The sequence below is a fragment of the Nymphaea colorata genome, chromosome 10, assembly GCF_008831285.2.
Source record: "Nymphaea colorata isolate Beijing-Zhang1983 chromosome 10, ASM883128v2, whole genome shotgun sequence".
NCBI classification, from domain to species: Eukaryota; Viridiplantae; Streptophyta; class Magnoliopsida; order Nymphaeales; family Nymphaeaceae; genus Nymphaea; species Nymphaea colorata.
The window spans coordinates 1,841,986-1,862,946 of NC_045147.1; the positions used below are offsets into that span (position 1 = coordinate 1,841,986).

At 38.1% G+C, this 20,961-nt stretch overlaps 1 protein-coding gene across 3 annotated transcripts; it reads right to left on the reverse strand.

The window, feature by feature from the left end:
• Positions 1-686: 686 nt before the first annotated feature.
• Positions 687-13,554, reverse strand: LOC116261858 (uncharacterized). 3 transcript variants are annotated; one of them, XM_050079806.1, is made up of 8 exons: positions 13,298-13,554; positions 13,154-13,199; positions 6,973-7,043; positions 5,774-5,868; positions 2,629-2,696; positions 2,383-2,529; positions 1,087-1,248; positions 687-952 (listed from the first exon to the last, which is right to left on the reverse strand). In XM_050079806.1, the coding sequence occupies exons 1-7, from the start codon at positions 13,485-13,487 to the stop codon at positions 1,089-1,091; spliced, it is 777 nt and encodes a 258-aa protein (XP_049935763.1). In that variant the 5' UTR covers positions 13,488-13,554; the 3' UTR covers positions 687-952; positions 1,087-1,088. The 3 variants fall into 3 exon arrangements, with proteins under 3 accessions (XP_049935763.1, XP_031496621.2, XP_031496623.2); XM_031640761.2 differs by having other exon boundaries at positions 687-959; XM_031640763.2 differs by lacking the exon at positions 687-952 and having other exon boundaries at positions 961-1,248; positions 2,419-2,529; positions 13,298-13,552.
• Positions 13,555-20,961: the final 7,407 nt, after the last annotated feature.

Below are 20,961 nucleotides of genomic sequence, written 5' to 3' on the forward strand. Positions count from 1 at the left end.
TGTTGATAGAATAAGCATATTTTTACTTGAAGCCGACCTTCCCCTTGTTCCCGAGGTTTACAACTGCATCTGGGCGTAAAGTCGAGGGTACTGTGCTGGACCACATAAGGTCCGGGAGCATAGCACCCACAAAAATTGTTTCATTCTCTTGCCGCCAGCCTGACCAGTTATGTTGCCACACCCCTTGAAGTTACAATAAACATACTGATATCAGAATTTGGAGCCTGTCAAAATCACCTACTGGTCAATGCCGATAGGAGCTCTTTCAAGTAATGAACACTAACAGTAACACCTAAGAGTGTCGGGACGGGTAGATTTATAGATGGACGATCTGAGATGGATGAGGGGCACCTGCCTTCAAATGGAGTCAGGCCCGCCTTCATTTAATTTGATGTTGAGTCAGTCTCAGCAATCAAAGAGATTGTAGGCCTCCACTCTGACCTTCAAAATAATGTTCAATTATGGACAAGGCTTATTAGCTGAAAGCAAAATGTAGTCTTGGCACCATGACTCCATGAGCCAGCATTTGGGTCTAGGCAGCCCAAATCAGGTGGCTCGAACCCAGCCAGATTTGATTAGCCTAAGAATCAAGCCTGCCAAAGAGCAAGCTCGACGCCCGCCAAGCACCGGAGAAGGAAGACCGATGACAACCAGATACTGCTGGCACCCAGCAAGCCAATCAAGCATTGCAAGTCTAGGGCCGGACCCGCGTCGCATTGCTCCTGCATTTCTCCAATTCTGTTGACTCATTAAAAGAAGCAGACATTGTTGGCAGCAAAATCAGAAGGCAAATCATTGGATGCCAGCCCAAGTGAGGGGGAATCAAAAGTGGGTCAGGTGAGGAAACTCCAAGTTGGGCTGATGAAGTCAAGATGTGGACATTTGCATAATTGAACATCCACTGGGCTCCACCCTACTTGGCTTCATTGTCTTGCAACTCCAAGCACGCTATCTAGACGCTGTAAAGAATCTATCATTTGGATTTTATATATCTCATAATGTCATCCTTTTCTGATGAACAAAAGGTAAATACAAAAAGATGAAAAGTGGACAGAAGGAGGGAGGGAGATGCCCCACAGGCTGCACCTTTAGAGCAATTCCTGCAACTGCTTGATGTCTGGATCCAACTTTTCAGACCTACGAGCACCACCTTCTTCATCCTCTGAAAGCGGCGTGGTTGGCGTGATATATGCGTCTGCTATGGCTTTAGCTTTATCAAGCACCTCAGATGGCACAGTCTGTAACAAGCTGCATTTGCAACATGTTGTACAAAAACAATGCATTTAACAATGACCGGACATAAGACACAAAAAATGACAAAGGAATATTATTAAAATGGATATTGAACATCGCCGAAAAAATTATTTAATTGGAGGTGGACCATTGCCAAGATATTAGACAGTTCATGCTATAATTGATATATCTACCTAAATATACAAAGAGATGATAAAGGAGTGAAGCTGAACCACAGGAAAATTAAAATGCACGATTAACATATAAATTTCAGAAATTCATTAAAAAGGAGGCTTATTGCATTTGCACCCATAATATTATAAAATGGACCTTTTCAGGCAAAATATCGAGGAAAATAAATATAGCATTACTTTTCAAAATTAGTAGATTAAGAAGAACAGTATTATATGTAAAATGAGTACAAATCTCAAATAAACAACGTTCCATCTGGTAAGCTTGAATCTCACTGCAAAGAAAATGGAGAGAAGAAGGTCACCACCCTTAGGACTCAAGTAGTTCAGAGAACTCAGCTAGGTCGCCTGAGTTATCTGAGTCACGACCAAATTTTGGTTAAAACTGGGTTTCCTGCAACTTCTAACCTAGCTGACTGGCCACTAAGATTATGTCACCAAGTTAACTGAGTCCACTAGCTGGCTTCGTGACTGTGGTCTGATGCTATTGGCATCAGTTATCAGCAAGTCGAGACGTTTTCTAAAAACGGGTTTCTGTATCAGTAGAATCAAAACAGGGAGAATAAATCTATTCCAATTACCAAGTTTTGAAACTAGAAAAAGCAGCAATGAAGACCCAACAAAAAGGATTCAAAATCCTGACTGATTGCCTGATATAAGAGATGAAACGATAACAATAACTTTAATTTTATCATTTCGGGATTCAGAATTTCAGACATGCGATCATGCATGCAGCAAACATAGGGATGTAAATGCTCACATTCAGACCCTATATCTGACTGGGAGAAAAGATCAGATTCTCATCTGGATCTGAGATGCCAGGTCCAAGTGCGGATCAAATCCAAATGCACGTAGCCAGATTTCGATTTTATTTAGTTGATTCCATCCATTAAGTCCTGTTCATAGTCTAGATCCACCTTTTTTTCTTTTTCTTTTTTTTTTTGGCCCATTTACGTACCCTACATGCAAAAGGAAAGGAGGGAGAGAGAGAGACTTGTCTAACTCCAGCACAGCAACATTTATTTTGGCCTTCATCGATTCCACTGAAGCTGAAGGGTCACTCCTAGATGCACGCAACAGCAGTGAATCAAGATCCTCCAAGGCCCTGAATAATCAGATTTTAATCACACAGGTCATAAACCTTAAAGTTTCTGCTTCCTAAAAATGTAATGGGCATAGTTTCACAAAATACAACCAATTTTACCTGAGGCATTGATCCACAGAATCAGAAGCAGTCTTGCCTTTACCATCTTCTGATGCATATTGTGCAACCTATAATTCCAAAGAGAAGTTTCAAAGCTAGAAGGAACTCAGGGACACGACTGCTATAAAACCAAATGAAGCATAAAACCAAATGAAGCAATGAGGCGCACAAAGTCATTTCAATTTTACCACATGCAACAAAACATGCTGCCAGACCATGCAAACAAAAAATCACTCCACCTTCCAGAAAAAAGAGTGCACAGACCACAAAAGTAAGGTCTCCAAGTCTTGCTTTTTAACGTGATCACAAGCTTAAATTTCAAATTAATGGGAAGGTTATCAATATGTAGAGACAAAGAAAGACAAGCCCAATCATCACCATTTTCTGGATCGACCAATCCATATACTACTATCTTAATAGTTGGTTCCAACTTGTTATTTTTCGAAGGGCAGAGGTCTGTCCACCATCTCCTAACCACATCTAAAGTGTCTGGTGTGCTAGGGAAACAGCAGTGGGGGATGCACATAACAATTCTTTAACTTCCAATTTTCCCAAAAATTGATCGCAAGGCCAGAGCGGCTAAGAACCTGAAACTGGTCCTAGCTCTTACAAGAACCTGAAACAAACTAGACCCTGCCTGTCTGGCAACAACAACAACCATCAAGCTCCACATCAACACATAAACATCGTGTATTCACAATATAAATTACTACTCTGTGTACATCTTATACTTCTCTATGATACGCAAATATCACAATGCGTTCCTAATGGCTAATTGTGGGCATTGTTGTGATAAGCGGCTCCTAAAACAATCTAGGACAAAGGATAAGGCTTTTTGACAGGAGGGAAATACTGTGAGATGTAATTTTTTTTCTCAAAAAAGCTTGCTTCATTGTAGCCAATAGCCATGTGCAATAAAAGCAATTGTCAATCCTGTTGATTTGAAAAGATATCTTTGTCTAATTCTATATGTGGTTTTTAACACTAACCAACATATTCATTTATATTCCTTTCAAGACTACCACAATTCCTAAAAGATGGCTATCTCAAGGGCATAATATGCTTGATGGTTGCTGTAGTTTGGATCAAAAATAGTAGAGATATGTAGATGCAGCTAATCACAAAAGGTGTCAATTTACGAGTGGGGGAAATCGTTCTCAAAGTGAGTATCCTCAAAAAGTATAAAAGTTGAAAGAAACCCCAAAGATGTTGTAAATTAGAAAAACAAAGTTCAGAAATGGACTGTCTTTGCATTTTACACTACAAATAGATTATGAGTTATATCCATCACCCTGTGAGGGTTTCACATTTGTAAAGTCACCATAGGAAGTTTGCATTTCCCAATCACATCTGAGATCAGCTAAAACTTTAAAAAGAAAGGAAAACCAAATCTCTTGACAACTTTCACGGTCAGGATAGCCATCAGATCATACTTCGGAGGGAGAAGAAGCAAATTAATCAGATTTTCAAGTTAACCTACTCTAATTAGTTAAAGAATGAATAGTTATTTCTTATAGTGTTACGCCATTGTACAAAAATCTTTCTAATTCACTACAATATATCATAATCACTTGTTTTTCATTTGCCACACCGCACCCCACATCCACATGACATAGTGTGTGTGTGTGTGTGTGTGTATGTGTATACAAACGGTTGCTAAAAACAATCACTATAGAGCCATTTGGTGCAACGATGGTTCATGATGCTTGTAGCAATGGTTTATAATACTTTCAGCACAGATTTTAAACTTTTTAGTCATCTGGCAAGATCCAACATCTGGCATATTAGAATTCTCCACATATATAGGAGAACAAAACTATCCAACATGGAACCTGCGGACTATGTGGCAAGGACTAGCCAGCTAGCCACCAACTAAACTAGGGAGACTAACTGACCAACTGGTCGAAATAGTTGACTTGCCGACTGACTAGTTGCATATGTTGACAACATGATCAGAACCCCATGCTCAGAAAGGACATGAATAATCTGGCATATCAGAATTCTCCACATACATAGGAGAAGATAACTGTCCAACAAGGCCCCAGTGGACTATGTGGCCATGGACTAGCCGGCTAGCCACCAGCTAAACTAGGAAAACTAGTCATCATAGTCGACTAACCGACCAACTAGTCGAAATAGTTCACTTATCGGCTGAATAATTGCATATGTTGACAATGTAATCAGAACCCCATGATCAGAAAGGACATGGACAACTTCATAAGGTCCTGAAAGTTTTATGGGTGGCCTAATGAATGAGGTGCCACCATACTAAACAAAGAAGGCAGTATCATTGTAGCTTGCATCCTGTTTTTTTTTCTCAATTTACTTCTTTGAAACACTTGGACTAGAATGAAGGACTGACAGTTACTTAGTACCATCTTTTACAATGAAATCCTCTCTGCTCGAAAGTGGTGGACACTATGGAGTGTTCTCACACTGCCATAGCAGGACAATAAGCACATAAAAAAAAGGGACCAGGTCTCACCAATGTAACAAAAAAAATAAATAAATAAATAAATAGTCAATTACATATCAGAATAATTCAGCAAATAGAAGGGAAGAGTTAGGAATCTCAAATACGACCAAAAAGGATTTTCATAATTCTTCTGACCTTTTTCTTGAGATAAAACTTAATTGGGAGACATTTTTTTAACAAGGAAAACCGTCCGAATTTTCCTATGTTTAACGCACCAGGTACTCTGCCAACTATGAAAGTCAGTCACACCTTGGACTTGGAGCATGGTTTCATACCCCAGGTTCCAATCTCTTGACCTCCTTCAACTTGAAGGTCTTAAATTGTCTTAAATTGACAAATGAATCAAGTTTATGAAAACCTTCTAATCTTGATAGATATTGAAGAGAAATTAACTATATATTTTAAAACAAATAAGTCACTCCTTAAAGCATTAATCTATGTCTTATAGGTGCTAGGTATGGGCGCAGATATGTGTGTGTGTGTATTATCTACTAGCAACAAAATTAACAATTAACAAACTAGAATTTATCAATGATTCAACAAAAAAGCAAAGCCATTATCAATTGCTGCACCAGCACCGAAGTTATAGTGTTGATTCAGGTACCACAACTGTTTGGAAATGTCTGTGTGACTTAAGAATTAACAAAAATGCAAAAGAGAATAAATTACCACTCTTATATTTACACGAAGAGATGCAGCAGGTCCCGAGCGCAAAAGGGATCTACAATCTGCATACTTTGGCTTATCGAGCTCCAAAGATGTTTCTGCAGGAGAATATGAGAAACTTCTCAAATAAGAGAACTTCATATAGAAAATTATTGAAGAAAGAAAACTTCTCAAATCAAAGAACTACAGGCCCTATATCATGAAAAGACAATGTAAAAAATTAAATTATTTTAAAACAAGAATCAGTTATGTCCAAACCACCCTACAGGCCTGCACTATTGGAAATAGCATTAGATGATTCAACTGAGTCACTGACTGTGAAAAGAGAAAAACATGGCAACATTCTAGAGCAGAAACTTTTCATTTTGATGGCTTCTGGCAAAAGGCAGAACCAATGCAGTAATAAAGGTAGTCCTTACACGGTCATGTGATACTTGAAGTAGTGCTAGTCTATGAGCACATACTTTTATGGGAGCTGGACAAGTCCTAGACCTAAATAGAAGGTACAAAAATTGTTTAGGAAACACACAGCAATTGTTTTACTTATAGTGGCAAATTTTCATCTACCACAAAGTGAATACATCAACAGATCAACTAATTCAATCTTCCCCAACTTGTATTTACCAAGATTTTTATAATTTTGTCTCAACAGAAAAGGCAATATGTGTCAGAGACTCAGAAAAGTATGGATCCTGAAAGTAACATAAAAAAAAATATAACAAAATCCAAGCACAATAACTTGTCAAATATCTGTAAAATGTAAATTATAAATATAAAGCGGTTGAGGCAGACAATTTTCTCCAAGAGAAGAGTTACCATACACAACTAAGGTCGCTTTGTTAGAAGCAATAGAGTCCTACTTAGGCCAAACATAGAACTGTTTCAAGTTCACTGTAGATTCATAGCTCAAGATACAAAAAAGATTGTAACCCAGGGAAGATAGCATCAGCCTAAGTACTCCATATACTTTTAGTGGGTATAATCAAGAAACCCTTAACTCAGAGTAAGTAGGTAGTTAGACAGAAGATAAACCATTTAAATACTAAAAGGGAATTGAAAAGGATACTTATAGGAGAAAACTACTCAGCTACAAGTTGCTGCAGGATCTACAACACTTGCACTACAGAAGATTAAAGAAAAAGAAGAAGAAAAGGGTTTTGAGTCAAAAGATTGTAAAGCATAGGAAAGCTATAATATATTACCCAGATCCCTTAATTGAGATTGGCTCAAAATAACTGCAGGAACATAGGCATCCAGTGGTTCAAGCTTCTTCCTGATATACACCAGAAGCACAAGAAGCAGACAATTTAGCATCTTTGGTAAATCAATCTTGTAAAATCATACTACAACATGCCTAAACGTTTAGAATATCAAGCATACAAACATCAACATACAGGAACAGCAGTAATGGACCAAGGATTAGTACAAGGTAACAAGTGCACCTGGAACCAACTAATGCAACCAAGGCACATAATTACATCTAAAGATCATTGAAGAAGTGCTCAAAATAACATCTTTGTACAAAAGTGAATAAAATCATGGTTAATTATCTGACATAGAGAGATAGCTTACAAGCAAAGCTTTTTTCTTTTCTCTAATCATGCACCAGAACCATGAGGTATGACACTGATAAATAAACATAATCTTTCATAAATGAATCATCAAACTATAATCACGATTACCGACAATTGTAACCTGGTTTTTCTAAATGTGGTATGTTGATCCTTCACAAGTAGTGGGAGGTCTTTCACAAGCAATTTGATGCTACCCTTCCCAAAATTTGAACTTACAATGGGATCAACGTCCTTTCTCAGGTACATCACCCTAACCCCAACTGTGATGTTATGGTGTCAAGTTCTGGACACACGGCAGACCGTTGGCATGAGACACCCACACATGCCGTTGTCAAGAGCTGGACACACGGCAGACCGTTGGCATGAGACACCCACACATGCCGTTGTCAAGAGCTGGACACCATGGCTGACCGTTGGCATGAGAGACACGACATACATGGAAATGTCATACATAGAAATTTTTGTAATGGAAATCACATAGTTACCATTCTCAACCTAGACGTTAACAATCTAAACGTTAACATTAGAGACATTGGGAATTATTGTATATATTCAGTTGTACACTCTTTTGTAAGCAATTCAAATTACAATTATTCAATGTTTTCTTGTATCGCCACTCTCGTTCTCTCACGATGCTTGGCTTCTAACATGGTATCAGAGCGTTGAAGCATGAACATCGAAGGAGCAAAAATGAGCGATGCACTTCATGGCGACTCCACCGGTTCAGATCCATACCAGGTGATGTCTAATCCTTTTTATATTCACAATTCAGATAACCCTGGAAATATGTTGGTGTCGCAACCTCTCAATAAGGACAACTATGGTACATGGAGTAGAGCCATGTCTATGGCTATTTCAGCAAAAAACAAGACTGGTTTCATCGATGGTTCAATTACGAAACCTCTGAAAACAGACCCACTGTATGCTCATTGGGTTCGATGTAACCATCTTGTTATCATGGATTTTAAATTCCATTAGCAAAGATATTGCAAACAGCATTATTTATGCTACCACAGCAAGAGAGGTTTGGCAAGATCTAAAAGAAAGGTTTACCCAAAGTCTTGTCACTAGGATATATCAAATCCAAAGTTTCATCTCTCGTTTCCAGCAAGAGACTATGTCAGTGACTTCATATTTCACAAAAATGAAAGCTTTGTGGGATGAATTGGGTTCATATTCCCCTCTTCCTGAATGCTCGTGTGGGGCGATGAGAGTCTATGCAGACCAGATTCAAAGGGAAAAAAATTATTCAATTTTTGATGGGGTTAAATGACTCCTACAATGCCATTAGAGGGCAAATTCTTCTCTTAGACCCTTTGCAAATGTGATGAAAATTTGTGCGTTAATCTTGCAAGAAGAAAAGCAACGGGAAGCTAGGATCTTGAGCACACCAAATGAAGGGACTGTTGCATTAGCCGTTTCACAAACAAACCACGACAAGGTTGCAAACCACGACGCCACCAATTTCAGATTTCAGAAAGGTCGAGGAAGTCGGCAATCTAAACCTATATGCAGTCACTGTCGTGGTATAGATCATGTCAAAGAAAAATGTTTTAAGATCATCGGATATCCACCAGGACATCGATTCTATGATCCAAACTTTAAACCTGTTGTGGCAGCCAATGTTACATCAAATCAAACGGCACCAAGTCTGCATATGGCATCCAACGACAACATACATGGGCCAAATAGCAATGGACAAAATCTTAAAGAGGCAGCCCCAGCTTTTACAATGGAGGAGTACCACAAGCTGCTAGCACTTGTCAAAAATCAGACACCGAATGTCAACTTTGCAGGTAACACTACCACTTCAAAACTTGAATACTCTCCTTGGATCATTGACTCAGAAGCAAGTCAGCACATATGTGTTGATCGATCTATTCTCAAAGACATAAGACCATGTGATACACTGGTGACACTACCAAATGGTAAGGTGGTTTCTATTTGTCATCTCGGTAAGGTGTCGCTACCTAATTTTGATATTAACAAAGTGTTAAATATACCATCATTCAAAGTGAATCTTTTATCTATTAGCAAGCTAACTAAAAGCATGAATTGCTCTATCACGTTTTTTCCTAATTACTGTGTTATGCAGGACCTGGCGTCGAAGACGATGATTGGTAGAGGTGATGTAAGGGGAGGATTGTATATGCTTCGGCCAGAGACCACAATGGAACAAAACTTCTGCTTAGCTGTCTCCAGCCATGAGCTTTGGCACAAAAGGCTAGGACATCCCTCTCTGACGCGTTTAAAATTAGTTAATGATTATCTAGATTTGAATCTTGAATTGAATGAACATTTTGTGTGTGATGCATGTCATCATGCTAAACAGACTCGTTTAAAGTTTGATTTAAGTGGGACCTCATCTACTCGCTCTTTTGATTTAATACATTGCGATATTTGGGGGTCGTATGCCCAAGCTTCTCTATCCGGTGCACATTATTTTTTAATTATTGTAGATGACTTCTCTCATGCAACATAGATTTTCCTTATGAGACACAAATACGAAACTTTGCATGTCATTAAAAATTTCTTTTTCATGATCAAAACTCAATTTGATTGTCAAACAAAAACTTTACGTTTCGATAACGGAACTGAATTTTTTTCTCAAGAAATGAAGGATTTTCTATGCCAACAAGGGACCATTCACCAACACAGTTGTGTGGGAACACCACAACAACATGGTGTTGTAGAACGTAAACACCGGCACTTACTTGAGGTAGCTAGAGCATTACGGTTTGAACCAAATCTTCCTCTTCGTTTTTGGGGAGAATGTGTCTTGACCGCAACGTACTTAATTAATCGTATTCCAACACCCAACACAAATGAAAAAACGCCTTTTGAAATTCTTTTTAAAAGAAAACCTTCTTCCAAACACCTTCGTACTTTTGGCTCTCTTTGTTATGCTACCAAAATAAGTCCCAACAAAGATAAATTTGAGTCCAGAGCATATAAATGTATTTTTATAGGTTATCTGGATGGGCAAAAGGCGTACAAAGTGTATGATTTAGAATCTCATAAAATTTTTATTAGTAGAGATGTTGTATTTTACGAGAATATATTTCCTTTTCTTAAAGCAAAGGACTGTGAGAGAGAAGTCGTCCTCCCTATGCCTTGTGATTTAGACGAAGATGCGGATGACCAACTTTCAAACTTATAGTTTAGATAGTAGACCAAACTTAGTTGAAAACACTTCACCTCAACAAGTTCTGGATGTCGAAAGAAATGAGATACAAATCGCTCCACCAGAATCAGATATCACCAATGTCGAGTCGGTTAGGAGGTCCACTAGAATCCGAAAATCTGTTCCATGGCTGAAAGATTTCTATTGTTCTCTTGTTCTATCACCATCAACCAATCACGTCTACACACCAGGACAAAAGAAAGGAACCAGGTACCCAATATCAAGTTACACCTCTTTTCAACATTTGTCTACTAAACATACTGCCTTTCTCACATCCTTAGTGTCTAAATTTGAACCAGAAAGTTTCTGTGACGCAATCCAACACAAAGAATGGCGGGAGGCGATGGATGCTGAAATTCGAGCTTTACAGGATAATAAAACGTGGACTATAATTGTCTTACCAAAAGGAGTCAAGCCAATCGGATGCAAATGGGTATACAAAATCAAGTACAAGTCCGATGGTTCCATAGAACGTTACAAGGCCAGGTTGGTTGCCAAAGGTTATTCACAACAAAAGGGGCTAGACTTCAATGAAACCTTTGCCCCAGTCGCAAAAATGGTAACGGTACGCACACTATTCGCAGTTGCTACTAACCGGGATTGGATTATGTGTCAGATGGATGCCAACAATGCATTCCTACATGGCGACCTACATGAAGAAGTATATATGCAAGTGCCTCAAGGATAGGCTAAACAGGGGGAGCATCGGGTCTGCAAATTACATAAGTCCTTATATGGACTAAAGCAGTCTCCTAGCAATTGGTTCCACAAATTATCAATGGCTCTTGAAGAATTCAGATTCACTCAATCAAAAGCCGATCACTCTTTGTTTACATATAAAAGAAAAACTATATTCCTTGTTGTTCTAGTATATGTTGATGTTGTTCTAGTATATGTTGATGATTTACTTATTGCAGGGAACAATGAAGATGCCATTGAAAAATTTAAGCAATTTCTTTGTCAAAAATTTTTCATGAAAGACTTAGGTAAGCCGAAGTACTTATTGGGGATTGAAATTGCTCAATCTAACCAAGGTATCTATTTATCGCAATAAAAATATGCATTGGATATCATACATGAGGCTTGGAGCAAAACCGATGGAATTTCCAAAGGAGCAGCACCAGGGATTAGAAGTTGATCAAGGAGAGCTCATTAAAAATCCAACATATTATCGCCGTTTAGTGGAAGATTGATTTATCTCAGTATTACATGGCCTGGCATACAATTTGCAATCCATATGTTAAGTCGCTTCATGCAACAGCCACGTCTCCCACATCTTCATGCAGCTCTTAGGGTCGTTCGTTATCTCAAGCTCAATCCAGGCCAAGGGATTATGATGAACAAACACAACAACATGCAACTAAGTGCGTTTTGTGACTCCGATTGGGCAGCATGTAAACAAACGCGACGTTCAGTCACTGGCTACTGTGTGTTCCTCGGTTCAGTTCCTATTTCATGGAAGACTAAGAAACAACAAACAATCTCTAAATCTTCTGCACAAGCTGAATATAGGGCAATGGCGAACGTCGTATGTAAAGTAACTTGGTTAAGGAACTTGTTGGACGATTTTCAAGTAATTCATACTTCTCCCATTACAGTTTATTGTGATAATCAAGTAGCCTTACATATTGCGGCAAATCCAGTCTTTTATGAGCGTACAAAGCATATTGAACTGGATTGCCATGTTGTTCGCGAGAAACTCCTACAAGGCATGGTTCGGACATGTTATGTTAAAAGCAAAGACCAGCTCGCAGATTTATTTACTAAAGCCCTAAGACGAGAAGCGTTTCAACATCTTCTAAGCAAACTGGGCATTAAAAATCTTTAAGCTCTAGTTTGAGGGGGAGTGTCAAGAGCTGGACACACGGCAGACCGTTGGCATGAGACACCCACACATGCCGTTGTCAAGAGCTGGACACACGGCAGACCGTTGGCATGAGACACCCACACATGCCGTTGTCAAGAGCTGGACACCATGGCTGACCGCTGGCATGAGAGACACGACATACATGGAAATGTCATACATAGAAACTTTTGTAATGGAAATCACATAGTTACCATTCTCAACCTAGACGTTAACAATCTAAACGTTAACATTAGAGACGTTGGGAATTATTGTTGTACACTCTTTTGTAAGCAATTCAAATTACAATTATTCAACGTTTTCTTGTATCGCCACTCTCGTTCTCTCACGATGCTTGGCTTCTAACATATGGGTAGTCTCTTAGTCAAACTTGTAGAAAAACGCCAATTCAAGGAAGTCGATCTTTCTAGGAGAGGGCCGATGAGCAGGCAAATCACGTGGGATATAGATCATTCCACAGAAATGCAGATACAATCTCCAGTCTTCATGATGTGAAATACAGGCTGCTTCACCCATAGTCAAGCACAAAATGGGAGGTAGAGATTGAAAATCCCAGCTCGAGAATTATAATTTCGCTCATGAACTTAAGTTGCAACTTAAACAAAAGCTCGGGGTTCTTGATGAGCACCCTACCTTATGACAACTTTGCAACCACGGAGAAGCTCCGAGGGATAAGTTTGGCAAGATCAATTGCACATCTACAGTCATGAATTTGCAAGAAAAAGAGAAACAAAGATGCAGAGCATAAAAGAAACTCTTACTTCTTCACATATTTGTCCCATATGCTGCCAGCCATAGCGCCATTATCTGAGAGACAGAGAGAGCACAATAATAAGAATAACAGAGCCATAAGAGACGGAAATACGAAGAGCTTCCTCAATTACTTATTCTTCCTCCTCTCTTACCGAAGGAGAGAAAATGGAAGAGGACGAGGGAGAGCGAGACGAGGCGCCGGGGCACGCGCGTCCGGAGAACCTTGGAGGAAGATGAGCAGATAGGAAGAAACCGCTTTGGCGGAGAAGGAGAGTGCAGAGCCGCCGCCAACGGTGGCCGCAGCGGCCGGAGGAGCGCCGAGCAGCAAGACGTTGTCGCCATCACTACCGCCACCACGAGAGTGGGGGAGCGCGGGAGAGGGAACGGAAGCTCCTTTCTTATCCAAGTCATGTGTCTGTGTCTCCAGTAGCTGACTCTCATCATAACGCAAAGGTCAAGCTCAAACTGTCCTAACCCTCGTGTTCTTTTCCAACAAAGAAATTGGAGAGCCGCCTGTCAGCGTGGCAACAAGAGCACGCAGGCTTGCCGTCGAAGGTACGACTAGGAAAATACGCCAAGTCGTTTGATAAATGATTTTAAATACTTTTATACAAGGAAACTATGGTGAATTGATTTTTTATTTTTTTAAAATCGAAATTTGAAATAAAAAATTATATTAAGTTAGTTGTTTTTTTGCTTAAACAATGGATTTTAATAGTAAAATAATAGACGTCTCTTATAACATCAAAATTTTGGTAGTATAAAGAACAAATTTTTTTACAAAAGTGACTTGAAATAAAACATGATTTATATTAAATTAGTATTTATAAACGCATTAGAAGGTTCATATTTTATTTAAAATACTTTTTAAAAATTAAAAATGAATTTAAGAGATGTGTATAAATAAAGAGAGAGACTACAAATTCAAAAAACAAATATATATATATATATATATATATATAATATTATTGACAAACTATTTACAATAATAAAAATTACATTCACAAAAAACAGTTATACGTACATGAAAAATTCAAGAATAAGTTAATTCCAGCCTCTTGGTCCAGTTGCCCAAGCCTTTCCCTTTTCCTTTGCAGCATCAAACAATTCAAACCGTTAGAAAAAAGAAAGCATTGCTCGGTTATGTGCAAAATAGTTTCCCTTCCCTTGAATGCATTCCTCGAGAAGGAGGGCACTCATTTGTCACCCTCCCCAAAGCTTATATGATATACATGGAGAAATTTGTTCCATGGTTGCTTGTTAATGTTAAGATAGAATATATACATATTGGACACACAATCATGTGTTTTCTCATGCATTCAAAAAATGGTTGACATAATACTTTTTACATAAATTTGTGTCCTCATAAACTCAAACATGTTGTCAGCACCATTAGTGTTCCAGAAAAGGGTGTTGCAAAAAAGTGTCTCATCAAGTGAGTCAACATACATTATAAATGGAAGATCAAACCGCAATGGCATTCCATTTTCCCTTAAAAAAATTCTCTATTCAATTGTTGATGGGGGTGAAATCATGGGTATTTTCACCGAGATAACAAAATGCAGAAGATGAAAGAGATGAACGACGCCATTAGGTGTCTTCTTCTTTGGAAGCGCTTAGTTTCAACAGTTTTGGATCATCATAAGCCATTGAAGTCAAGAGCTTGTGTACATCAGGGAAAACACCCAACAGCACCTCCACTACCTGCCCATCACACTAAGCCTGACATCGGGTTGGCGTGGCCTGATAAGGAGCTGGGCTCAGGCTGGCCCGACACCTCCTGTTAAATTAAAAAAAATATATTTTAATATAAAATTATATATAAATATAATTAATTATAATAAAATATTATATATATATATATATATATATATGAATAAATAAAATAAATATTTTAAAAAAGTTATCAGGCCGACTCGGGCCAGCCTGATAAATTATCATGTTGGCCAAGTGCTCTTTTTTCAGAGCCCATGTCGAGCCGAGTACGGGGTACCCGGCGGCTGGCCGGTGCCCAAGCTTGCGTCACACCCAAAATAGTGTTTTCTTTTTGCAAAACCTTGATGAAAACTAGGTTCACAGAACTGGTTTTTTTGAAACCCAGTTTCATGCAATGCCAAGCACACTGAAACAACATTTGGGCATGCACTTTTTTTTTTAAAGCTATCAAAGTTGAGTTATTCTCAACAAACGAGTGCTTTTGTTTTTCCTATAAAAGTTTTCCTTTTTCAGAATAAGGGCTTAAATTTAGAATAGATGCACCGATGGGAATGAAAGACCACAGATATTTTTCTTGAAATATGGATGAGTGGCTAACCTTCAGTTTTGTCTTCATCAAACAGAATAAAATGTTGGTGATGCTTAAATGGGTAGTTTTCAAGAGTGGACTAGAACTGATGCATAGAATTTAATTAGAGACGTCTGTCGTGCACTTGATAGTCATCAACAAAATTGAGAGTTGTATTCAATAATTCAAAAGGTGATTATTTTTGGATTACAAAATAAAAATGAGAAGGCAACTTGGATATTATGGCATTCTACTTGCAACGATGAAATAGCATACTCCAAGATGATGGCATTTGATTATGGCATTTTAGGTGAAATGTCATAATAAACAATTTATTCTATAAAAATGGTCTCAGACAGGCAATTTGCCTAAATATGTATCGCAATTTGCATATTATATACTTGAGGCTGAAATAGGGTAACAAAGCTATGTTGGACTTCAAATTTGATTACGTCTTCAGACAATTGAGTCCCAAGTGTTTACAAGCTACCTTCGACCTTGCTCGAATTAACTCCTCTTTTTCATGAGTTTAGGCTGGGCCTTCGCTCACATGCATAGAGCACGAGCAATGTTTGAACATATCAAGCTCAATTTTTTCATTTCTTTTCGTTGGCGCAAACTCTAGCAACTTGTTGCGATCCTTTTTATTCATATTCATCTTTTGCGACTGATTTATTTGAAAAAAAAAATTATAAATAGATGATTAATATAGCTGGTTGATTGAAAAGTCGGTGAAAGTCTAATCATTAATTTGATTTCAATGGTTGCTAACTATTTTAGATTGCAAACGATAAATGTGTGACACTCTAGTTGACAAGTATACTATTCCCTAACTAAGCTTCAAAGTATTCCTAGAAGAGAAGGGAGAGGGGCTTAGCCTCTTTGGGGTATCCCTTGCAAATAAGCCTGGGCATCAGGCCCAGGTTATCCGATGGGTATCCAGTACCTAGCCTGGGTCAGCCCAACAGGGCTCGATTAGGCCCGATTAATTTTTTATATTATTTTTATTTAATAATCTATATGTATATATATTTTATTATTAAAATGTATTTTATATTTTAAAATTTTTATTTTTTATTTAAAAAATATTTTTTATTTTAACTGGGCACGGGGCCCAGAGGCCGACATAGTTGATTTGGTAAGATTAGACTATGTATATGTTACCAATACATTACCAACGCTTAGCTGCTTCTACCGAATCACAACCCTCCATTTTCTTTTGCCTTTCAACTTGTCAAAGGCTGCTTGATATTGGTCTACAGAATTCACAGTTCAACCATTTAATTTCAGTTAGAAAGTTATGATGTACCCAAGTTTTATTTGTTTTCATATAAAGCACATAATGGTTGGTGTCAAGAGAACGTAACTGTGTGGATGCACAATGATTAAAGTAACCAGAGCTCATCTCATGCACAACCTCATAGCTCAAACACAACTTGTTTATGAAACCAGTCAAGATAAGCCTAAAAGTGAAGTCTACTAGTTAAATGGACCGAGCTCAAGCTAGGCCAACTCAGCTCGTTTAAGCTCGCATAAAGGTGCTGAAGATACATATATAAAATCTTTTAATTGCACATTTTTATGAACAAAGCAATTACGACAAAGACAACCCAAGAGGCACCTATGGAGCTCAAATGGGCTGTTCCCAAGTTCCAAGCTACTAGCATTAAGCCAAAGATGAGCTCAAGTGAGGCTCGAGTACAAAACACATGTTAGGACATGATCTGCTTCAGCTTAGCTCCAACTCAACTCGTGAACATCCCTAAAGATAAGGATCCCAACTCAATACCAATAGTAAAATTGTATGACACACCTCTCCAGTTGGAGCTTTGTGCTTTCAAGTGGTCTTCACCTCAAACGTAGACAGAAGTTTAAAGCAAGATTGGCCATATCTCAAACCTTAAAAATGGTCTTCTTTTCATGAAACAAAAGTCATTATTTTCTCTTTGGGTCTGCGGAGGCTTCAGTTGGAGGCCGGCGCGGCGTCCCCTTTCTAGGTGAGCATGAGGTTAACAAGCTGCTGCCAAGAAACAAGATCTCCCATTACCCCTACATCATGGTCCCAGGTTGCATCAAGGATTGGGTGGGCAGGCCGCCTTCAGCTCGATGGAGCATGCCCACCTTTTGCAGGCCAGAACAGTAGCACCCAAGAGAATTGAAACGATGACGCATCGTCTACATGTAGCTCTCCCCAACCATCTATATTATGCCCCTTGAGACGAGTCGACGGCCACTTTGGGTAGGCAGATAACAGTAGTGCCTTTTGGTTGTGGGTGGATTTGGTGAGTTTGCAATGTATAGTGCGCAATAGAGAGACAGAGGGTTTGATCGTCCATGGATGTGGAGATGATGGTAGTAATTGATAGATCAGCTGGTAATAATTAATTAATTCACGATGGCAAAGGGCCTTCTCCCAAAGAAGAAATTATATGATGGTTGAGGGTTCCACTCTAGCTTATTCTCCTTCGAAATTTGAGACTTGAAAGGGAAGAAGGAAGCTACTCATTTTAAAGGACGTACTAGGAAATAATCGAGCCTTCCAAATATATAGCCCTTTCTGATGGGTGAGGTATGGGTTAGCTGGACTACACCCTTTGATTTTCAAGTTTCACGATGAAGCCATGGATGGTCCAATCATCCCTTTAATCTGCACTACAACTGTGAGAAAAGGAAATTTTCTGATATGGGCAGTTCTTGAAGAGGAAAGTAGCGTGATGCTGAAGCAGTTGCTTAGTCAAGTAGGGGTCAGGTCTTGGTCGCCAACAGATGGCTGCGTAGCATGCCGTTTAAAGTGGATCCTTCAAACGAAATAAGACTCTGTACTAGATTGCCAGAACTTCCTTTTGAATTTTTGAATAAAAGGTTTTTCTTTTTTTCGAACTGAATTCATTGTTCTCATGTGGGCTTTTCTTTATGGGGACCAATCAATGCATAGAAGCTATAAGCAACCACGGGTTTTCTTGCATTTTGATTGGAATATCATTGGCATATAATCCCATTTTAGAGGTTAAAATGGATTTGGGGGATGGTTGTGTTTTTGCTCAAGAGAAGAAATTTGAGATGAGGGTTAAATATTGTGGCCATTATTATAGATCTATTGTTGTATACGACACATTTCATGGAGATGTGTGAGGATCATCAACGACTGAAGGAGGGTGGAACTTCAAATAAAGATGGATGGTCTCAAGTTAAGTGGTAAAGAGAAAGGATAGTGAACCCATGGAAGGGGACTGAGTTCTAGTGGATGGTGCAATAGTCTTTAGCCTTGATCGTGGAAAATTGTGAGGCTAAGTCTATTGATCTTAAGACAGTACACTTTTTCAACATCTATTCACTATTCAATTGAAGAATAAGGCATAAGCATATAATAATCAGTGGCAGCCGTGTACTAAATATAAGAAAGGGCCTTTGATCCTAACTATTTAATTTGAAGGAAGTGCCTAGGGAGGAAAAGCAGTATCAATAGAGACCACCCATAGGCTTCAAAGAAAAAGAAGTGGGAGGGTTCTCACATTGTTCTCAATTGCCAAGTGGAATATTCACAGGTTGGCTAGGAAAGCAACACAAAGGGATATACGATCATTTCTAGCCAAATGGAAGCTACCATTATGTTTATTTGTGATCCCAAGTTATCACTGTATTTATCAAGATTTGGAAAATATTTGAATTGTTTGAATCTGGCCTACATGATGGATCTGAGAAATTGGATCTTAGGTCCACAACAGACTTAACTATGATTAACTTTGAAGGCATAGTAGGTGGAATTTGAAAGGTATATATATGGTTTTTGAAAATTTGGTTGAGGTAAGCCTAAGAGATTAAACTTCAGTGTCGATTTTATCCTAATGGAGAACACATCTTGAGAATAGGTTTGGGAACATGGACTGAGACAAACTAGGCCCAGCAACACTATGAGAGCCTGAGCTTTAATTTCTGCACTGTGCCTTGTCCCATGAAAAAAAAAACTATGTTAAAAGAAGGGTAGAATTTAGTTTTAAGTATCTTCATTCTTACATAGAGTTTTGAACTTGAAAATTCATATGTTTAAAAGAAATGGACTAAAGATGTTGACGGACCATATTCGAATCTGATATACTCTTAGCCATATCCAATTTTTCAGATATTCATATACTCGGATTTGAATTCAGAATTGGATACAAATGAAGAAAGTCCATATCCGAATCTGAAATCCAATTTCACAATCTGAATCTGATCCTAATCCAATTTTTACATTCATATATGAATCTGAATCCAAATTTTGAACCGAATTTGGCTGACTTTCAAAATGTAAGAGCATTATATATAAGATATTTATTTAAAACTAAATCTGATCCGAATTTGAATCCAAATCCAATCAGATATTTATGTATATTTGAATCTGATTAGATGTCATTTCTTAAATCTGAATCTGATCCAATTTCTTAATCAAATATTAATTTTTTTTTTATATCTAATTTTTTGGAACAGTTTGCCATATATTCAATTCAAATCAGATATACTGACATCTGTATCTAAAACCTTTCAACTTCATTTTGTGTCTGAGTAAAGAGCCAATATCTTTTAAAAGGGAAAATAGGTTGAGTTTGGAAGGAAAAGTGAACATTCTTGAGGTTAGAAAAGCAATTTGGAAAACCGAATCACAGGTTGGGTCTGGGCTTGTGTATGAACAGGGGAGATTGATGAAATGCTAGACATCTGAATAATTTAGGGCTAAGTTTGGAACAAACTTCATTTTGTACATTTCTTAGGTCTAGGCTAGACCGTATGACAGGATTAGGCCAATTTCCCTTTGAGATATTTTAGGGGAATCTAGAGAACATTTCAAAGTGATGGGGTCTCATAAATTCACAAGCAAGACAAAATTAAATATACCACTAGATTATTACTGAGTGGTTTTCCTGTACCCTCGAAGTTTTCACATTTCCGCAATCCAAAGATCTAATTAGTATGTGAGATAGGGTCTAAATGTGAAGAACTAAAAGGCACAAGCCTTTATCAATTCTAAAACTGATTTTAAAAGGAGAATTGTTAAAGCTTTGTTGTGGAAAGATTTAGGTTATTGGAAGAAAAAGGATGAGCTAGAATAGTTAACATCCACAATTTTGAGAAGAATTTTGCATCTTTTGATCAAGAAAAGGAAACATAACTTTATTTGATGCCACGTATCAAGAAGCAAAAATTGCCTTACAATAATAGCCAAAAGAGCACTTCTTTCATAACTAAAGTCGAACTTATGTTTTGAAGGTGCCCACAACTCCCCTTCTTTGGGTTGGGAGAGTTTCTTTGAACTTTTTAGCTAACTCATTGGCAGCTTTCACTGATGCAATTTGACTTAGCAGTAAATAAATCAACAGCCTATGGCCTAGACTATATGTACCTACTTGTCCAAGGGTGCCATCTCCACCATTGGTGAATATACATCAGTTTGACTTGGCTTAATATATGTATTGTCAGATAGCTAAGATGAAACTATTTGATACTTAGCTTGTGCAATTTAACATGTAAATAATGTTGCTATGCATATCAATAATG